The 7,866-nt window shown below is 34.8% G+C and overlaps 1 protein-coding gene across 1 annotated transcript in view; it reads left to right on the top strand.

The window, feature by feature from the left end:
- The window catches only part of LOC107739090 (laminin subunit beta-1-like), a 34,462-nt gene that overhangs the window by 4,604 nt on the left and 21,992 nt on the right, over positions 1–7,866 (top strand). The window contains exons 4-10 of the mRNA XM_016551088.1: positions 2,173–2,246; positions 3,829–4,017; positions 4,106–4,169; positions 5,011–5,213; positions 5,992–6,001; positions 7,157–7,345; positions 7,438–7,652. Of these exons, the coding sequence (XP_016406574.1) occupies positions 2,173–2,246; positions 3,829–4,017; positions 4,106–4,169; positions 5,011–5,213; positions 5,992–6,001; positions 7,157–7,345; positions 7,438–7,652 (944 nt within the window). The remainder of the gene's footprint in view (positions 1–2,172; positions 2,247–3,828; positions 4,018–4,105; positions 4,170–5,010; positions 5,214–5,991; positions 6,002–7,156; positions 7,346–7,437; positions 7,653–7,866) is intronic.

The raw sequence follows: 7,866 nt of genomic DNA, 5'->3' as shown, positions 1-7,866 counted from the left end.
GTAGACATGTGGGGGCGTGTTAGAACGAGCCGTTTTAGGAGGGCGTGGACGAGTCTTAATTTTTATAAAGAATATCTCTTTGGGTTTGAGACTTTAGTCTTTGCAACTTTAGGGATCTTATCTATTCACGAACAGCTTGTAACACTCCAAAGAGAAAGGAAAACCTGAAATCGCATCATATGACCCTTTTAAAAATTATTATGAAGACACTCAGACAGTGTTTAATATACTCAATCATATGTATTTAAGGTGTAAGGAAAGATGTTTTTACTTTATGGTTACGACACAACATATTTAGAAATTCAGTAAAATTGTAAAGTTTTCAAGATTTTTCCTTTTCTTTATCATTGACACGCTTATTTTTTGTCTTAAACATGCGTGACCCTTAAACAAACATACGTTTCACAACCTTGCCATTTTTGAATATGCAGAAATGCAAATGATTCGAGAGCTCCAGCAAAAGGGAAGATTTTCAGTGGATAATAACTCAAATTTCATTCTGTTCCTCACACAAACCTATCATATAAATTCAGAAGAATTTTAAGACGAACATATTTTTCTTGGGAACATTCCCATTTTCCTAAAACCAATGAAGCCATGGTTGAGTTGCGAAACATCTTCAGTTATTGGAGAAGGTCCAGCTGTTGAAAGCTGTCAGAATGTACAGTTCTACAGGCCATATGTTCCTCGATGACACAAACAGACAGAGGAAATGGAAATCCAGAGATTTACTGGTTATTGCAGCGGAGGAGTGTGAAATGTAGTGGGACAGGAAACGAGGGGCCATGAATGCACCTAGAGAAGCCTGTGAATGTATGGTTTAGGAGAGAGTACGTAGTAGGAGGACAGAGAAGTACTTACCCATGAGATATACAGCAGTCAACTGGACCAAAAGCCTGGGAATACCAGAGGTGACCTCCTACTTAATTAAAGATATGACTCTGTTTATTCTTATTTTTGATGTCTATAGACCCCCAAAGCACGTTCCCACTAAAAAAAGCAGATGTTTAGTGTAAGAGCAGTAAAGGTAATTGTGCATTGCTTCTTAATGTACAAGCTTAACCCTTCCTTTACAGTTTCATTACCATAATGAAGAAAAATCAGTTACACTTTACAATAACGTCCCATCAGCTAATGCAACTAGAATGAGTTATATATTTGTTACAGTATTTATTATTCTTTGTTAAAATTAGTTAATAATTATACAACTGTTCATTGTTAGTTAATGTTAGCTGTGGTCCATTAAATAATGTTAACAGATGCAACTTTTGATTTTAATAATGTATTAATAAAATGTTGAAATTAACTAAGATTACTAAACACTTTAGCAGTATTTTTCATTGTTAGTGTGGGTAACTAATGCAGTTAACAAATTTTAACAAATGAAACCTTTGTAAAGGTAAAGCATTAAAAAAAAAAAACGATATACGTAAGATCTTTTTAATATCTCAGTCGTTTCTCCTAGTCAGCAATTAGATTAAATAGAGACAAATAGAGACTTTCACTTCATTTAGAGACTTTAAAGGATTTGCTTAAAACTTATATTTAGTAAAACTGTTTTTTTAGAATAATAATTAATACACTAACATATATTCAAGGCAGGGTCAATGACAAATAATGATAGAGAAACAGAAAAAAAAAATCCTTTAAAAAAATTAGAATTGTCATTATTATCACCCTCATGTCATTCCCAAATGTAAAACAAAAGAATATATTTAAAAATATATATTTTCTATATATTTTGTTGTTCTTATACCAATGAATGAAAGTGAATGGGGTCCAGTTTTAAGCGTTTATAATAAGCCATTATATTAAAGGCTTGAAAGACCATATAAAGATTCCAAAACGGGGTTTCCGTGGTGTTGCCATAGAAGAAGATTTTTGGTTTCCCAAATAACTTTTCTGTGAACAATTCTTAAAAGAACCAATTTTTTGTGTGTGAAGAACATTTAAAAAAAAAAAATCTAAAGAAGCTCTTTCTACTATAAAGAACCTTTAGTGGAATGGGAAGTTTCCATTGATGTTAAAGGTTATTCATGAAATCACAAATGCCAATAAAGAACCTAAGGAACACAGTAAAGAACAGTTTGGCAGTTAACAAATGGAATTGCATTAATAAATGTGGAGAAATACAACTCTTTGTCTTGGCTAATGTCTTTTTCTCTCTCTCAGGCCTGGAGAACGTCACAATCCAGTTGAACCTTGAGGCAGAGTTCCACTTCACCCACCTCATCATGACCTTTAGAGTAAGTGCTGAGGGGACAGTCAACTGGTGAAGTGTGTTTTGGGGGGAAGGTGTCGCCACGATTTGCGGTCGTTAGGAGAGAATGTGGGAAGGGAAGAGGGGTTGATGTGGATTTTGCTGGCAGGAGGGGAAGTGTTGCTCAGTGTGTGGGAGCCGTGGGAGGTCTGGGATAAACCCAGCTGTGTAGCCGACTGAGACGACTGGAATGCTTCAGCTGAAGATTACAAATTGTGATGTCATGAAACTAGTAACGACATCAGGGCTAAATACTATTAATAAAATAAAGACTATAAAAATATTTTGTTAGTTGAACTTGAACGGAATGAATGTTAACTTTAATAAAATGAAATGTAAAAAAACAACAACATATAATTATTTTAATTCAGCTAGTTGCCAAGGCATCATTTCTCATTTTCATTTGGTTTAAATTGAAGTAGTAATTAGTATTAAGTAGTAAACTCTAATTAAAAAAACTAAAACTGATCAATAAAATGAATGAAAACTATATAGACATAAAAAAAATTATAACTATTTCAAGAACACACAATAAAATTACTAAAACTTTAACTAAAATTAGTGAAAACAGAAAATGTAAAAAAAAAAATCACAATATTAACAAAAACAGTAACTTTGACACTAAACAAACACATAATATAATGCTACCATATCAGTCTGTATGTTTTTCTGCATAAGAAATTGTAAGCAAATTTCAAAATAAATATCAGCTTTTACACTTAATTATAATGTTGAGATGCCTAAATTCACTTGCAGCATTTAAATAGATTTATTTTACTTTTTAGTGTTTTATTTTTAATTACACACACAAAAAAAAGTATTTTAATGTCATCCATTTATCTGTCATTGGCTATAACATGAAAATAATTATAGGATTATTTTATAGGCCAGAATTTTTATATTGATGCATTTTTAAAAACCTATTATATCCTGAATGTCACATTTCATCATGATTTAGTGGCATTTTTAATGTGCGCGTTAAAACACTTTAATTTTCATTCTACTAGTAATTAAAAAATGGGTAACACTTTATATTAAGGTAGCGTAGTTACATACATTGCATGCAATTACTTTAGTAATAACATGGCATAATTTCAAGCAGCTAACCCTAACCTTAACTCTATAGTACATACATGTAGTTAATTAATATTACTGAGTACCTACACTCTTAAAAATAAAGGTGCTTCACGATGCCATAGAAGAACCTTTTTGTCTAAATGGTTCCATAAAGAACCTTTAACATCTGAAAAACCTTTCTGTTTCACAAAAGGTTCTTTGTGGCGAAATAAGGTTCTTCAGATTACAAAAAGGTAAGAAAGAGATGGTTCTTTAAAGAACCTTTGACTGAATGGTTCTTTGTGGAACCAAAAATGGTTCTTCTATGGCATCGCGTGAAGAACCTTTTGAAGCACCTTTATTTTTAAGAGTGTATTTGTGTAATTACACTGTAATGTCACCTTAAAATAAAGTGAAACCAAAAACAAGTATAGATAATATGTAATATTGGAATATCCATATTGGAAGTATCGATCCCAAATTGACAGTGTGCTCTTATGCTCCCTATCTAGACGTTCAGACCTGCTGCCATGGTGATCGAACGTTCTGCAGACTTCGGGAAGACTTGGCAAGTGTATCGTTACTTCGCCTATGACTGTGAGGCCTCCTTCCCCATCGTCTCTCAAGGACCCATGACCAAAGTGGATGATGTTATCTGCGATTCTCGCTACTCCGACATTGAACCCTCAACAGAGGGTGAGGTGAGCTTTGGAAATGTACCGCACTTCTGGTGAATGCTTGCTTAAATACTGGACTTTCCATTGACTCTTGTTGCTTTTGGTTTTGAAGGTCATCTTTAGGGTTTTGGATCCAGCCTTCAGGATTGATGATCCTTACAGCCCCAGAATCCAAAGTAAGGACACAAACGAAAACATTTTGACATACATACTTGTCATTAAGGGTGTGTTCACACTTGTCATGTTTGGTTCGATTAAAACGAACTCTGGTGCGATTGCTCTGTTAGTGCGGTTCGTTTGAGTAAGTGTGAACGCTGCCATCCGAACCCATCTTTTTAGCGGTCTCGGTCCGCTTCCAAACGAACTCAGGTGCGGTTCGAATGAAATATGAACGCAACACGGACCAAACACTTCTAAACGAACCAAAAACAGGAAGTAATGACAAGATGCGATGCTATGCGACATGATTTGACGACGCGGAATGAGCGGCGTATCCAAAACAAAATGAGCAGAGGGCAAACGTGGAGCAACGAGGAGGTAAAGTGCCTTTTATGAGCTCATCGTGAGTTCGCAGGTGGTGAAAATAAAATCATAAGTACATGCAGCAATTAACGCACTTAGTCCAGCAGATGGCATTAGGTGTGTTCGACTAGATTTGTTCAATTGGAGAATGGGTACTTTGATGTCATACAGTTTGGTCTGTGCAGCGCCGCTTTAAGTCAAACACTGCTTTTGTTTGGGGTTTTCGGTGAGTTCCGTCGCGAAATATACGTCATTCAACCCGACCGATCACGTTTTGAACGTATCACTATGCCTTTAGGTTCGGCATCTTTCGGTTCGCTGTCAAAAATGCCAGTGTGAATGCTTAATGGACCAGGAGCAAATGTATCGTATTCTTTTTTGGTCCGGACCAAACGAACCAAGAGAACCGAACTACAAGTGTGAACACACCCTAAGTGGCCTAATAGTCCAACCAAATTGCTGTATTGCTAACTTCTTGCTTCCTATCATTTATAGACATGTTAAAGATCACTAATCTGAGGGTGAAGTTCACTAAGCTGCACACTCTTGGGGACAATCTTCTGGACTCACGTATAGAGATCAAGGAGAAGTACTACTACTCAGTCTACGACATGGTGGTCAGAGGAAACTGTTTTTGCTATGGTCACGCATCTGAATGCGCCCCCATCGATGGAGCTGGAGAGGTCGTGGATGGCATGGTGAGTTTTATGCCATGCAAAAGCCATGTGCTATTGTAATTTAAGTTATTAATAATAATTATTCTTTTTTTTTTTTTTACTTTTTTATTATTTAATGTTTATATTTTATTATTTTTACATTATTTTATATTTTTAATTTTTTGCACAATTATATTATTTATTGTTATATTCTAATTTTACTAATTGTTTATATGACTATTTTCAGTGTATTACTCCAAGCTCCATTAAACACTTTATACACTTTCTCCAAAATTTTTCCCTCCAATCACCACAAACTGACTTAGCAATCACATATGAGATGAAATTATGAAAATTTAATGCAGTATTTTACCAGAGTGAATTGTAGATAAATAAAGCAATTTTAATACAAAGTAGTTTTTGATTTATGCCACGTTTAAAGGCAGCAGACCTTTTTGTGACTTTTTAAACCTCTGCTTTGAAGAAAACATCTCACACACATTTGTCATGGGAAGAAATCGTTTGAAGTCCCATCACAGTCTGCTGCTAATTCAGTTTGGATCTGTTTCACATTAGTATGAAAGTATGCGGACCGCGCTGTGGTTTCATTATTGAATAGTTTTACAGTCCAAATAATCATGTGGTAGGGAAAATGCATGCGGAGTCTCATGTTTACAAACCTTTTTTGGTTTTGTTTCATTTATGTCTGAAGTTGTAGTATGTGTTTCTGCAGTTTTATATCAGTGATTTTTAGAGCCATAGAGGAAATACACCAAAGGAACGAGGTTCCTGTTTAGTCTGCCGTCTCCTCTGTTTACAGTCTGTCTGCTGTGAGATGCGTCTCAGTCTGTTGCAGCTCTTACAAAAGTAATGAACAGATATTACACCCAGATGTCAATCTCACAACATTTTTATGTGCAAGAATTTCATTCAAAGGCACTGAAGTGACTTTAGATCGTCTCCAGGCACAGAGCAGTTCTGTGAAAGCTCACAGTAGGGGTGTGCATATCACGATTTTTAAGGATTTTTGATCGTGGACAATTAAAATGTATCCACGTTCTGCTTTTGAAGAAATATCGTAGTATTGGGCTACAGCTTAATTATGCATAATTAATTGTTATTATAATAGTAAGTACATGTAACATGTGTAACAAGGACACCTTAAAATAAAGTGTTACTGATACATTAAACTTTTTGTAACAGCACAAACATGTTTTGTAACTGTTGTAATGCTTTAAAACAACATAGTCAAAAATTCTTTGTTGTACAGTTGTTACTGCATTATAGTTATTAAATAACGTTGTAGTTCTTTGTACAATTTTTTCTGCGTTATAGTTTTCAAATTTGTAATTCTTTGCCATACAGATATTACTGCATCATAGTTTTTGAACAGATTTTGACATTCTTTGTCATACAGTTGTTACTGTGTTATAGTTTTTAATCTTCTTAATTATTTTTTGTACAATAATTACTATGCAATTGTTACTGCATTATAGTTTTTAAACGTTGTAATTCTTTGTTGTGTAATTGTTACTGCGTTATAGTTTTTTAAACGTCATTATTTGTTGTACAATTGTTACTGCGTTATAGTTTTTAAACATCGTAGTTCTTTGTTGTGTAATTGTTACTGCGTTATAATTTTTAAACGTCATTATTTGTTGTGTAATTGTTACTGCGTTATAGTTTTTAAACATCATTATTTGTTGTGTAATTGTTACTGCGTTATAGTTTTTAAACATCGTAGTTCTTTGTTGTGTAATTGTTACTGCGTTATAGTTTTTAAACGTCATTATTTGTTGTGTAATTGTTACTGCGTTATAGTTTTTATACGTCGTAGTTCTTTGTTGTGTAATGGTTACTGCTTTATAGTTTTTTAAACATCATTATTTGTTGTACAATTGTTACTGCGTTATAGATTTTAAACAACTTTGTCATAATTCTTTGTTGTAGATTTCCTAGATAACATTTCTTTGGTTGTTTCACAGGGTGTAACTGCAATCATCACTCTGATTCCTGTCATTTCGACATGGCCGTGTATAAGGCGTCGGGTAACGTGAGCGGCGGTGTGTGCGATGACTGCAAGCACAACACCATGGGTCACACGTGTGAACAGTGCAAGCCGTTCTTCTACCAACATCCAGAGAAAGACATCCGCGATCCCAGCATCTGCGAACGTACGTGTCCCCTCTCATTTCCTCTCCTGTCATTTCCTCTGAGCTTTTTCCCCCCTTCAGACGACTGCTGCTCCTCTACCTGTCTGGTCTAGTTTGTGACGTGAGTCTGGTTCAGCTGTTGCTTTGTTCATCTGTGCTCGTGCAGATTTGGGAGCAGAAACACCTGGGCTTTGAAGTAGTCCGTTACCACGGGGCAAAGCGCCGCCCTTCCTCAAACCACATGTCTAAGGTTTCACATTCCTCTTTTGTTGTGGTGACTGAGGTTTTTCAGTTTGAACTCTTTGACCACAAAGCAGAAATGCGGCCTGTGAACATCAAACTTTGATAACAGCTTACAATACAATCCAATTCATTAATAGTAATCCAACAATTAACTTGGAGTAATAATAAAAATGCCTTTATAACATGTATTAATTTGATTAATGTGCATTTCTATATGCATTTTTAGCATTTCAGGTTGTATAAATTAGTATTAATTAATACATTTTAAACAAAAATTTATTAAACTACATATACATATA

Source organism: Sinocyclocheilus rhinocerous, unplaced genomic scaffold (genome assembly GCF_001515625.1).
Source record: "Sinocyclocheilus rhinocerous isolate Xijiao unplaced genomic scaffold, SAMN03320098_v1.1 scaffold675, whole genome shotgun sequence".
Lineage (NCBI taxonomy): Eukaryota > Metazoa > Chordata > Actinopteri > Cypriniformes > Cyprinidae > Sinocyclocheilus > Sinocyclocheilus rhinocerous.
The sequence above is the reverse complement of the archived record's forward strand: the minus strand, read 5'-3'. Positions and strand labels throughout refer to the sequence as shown.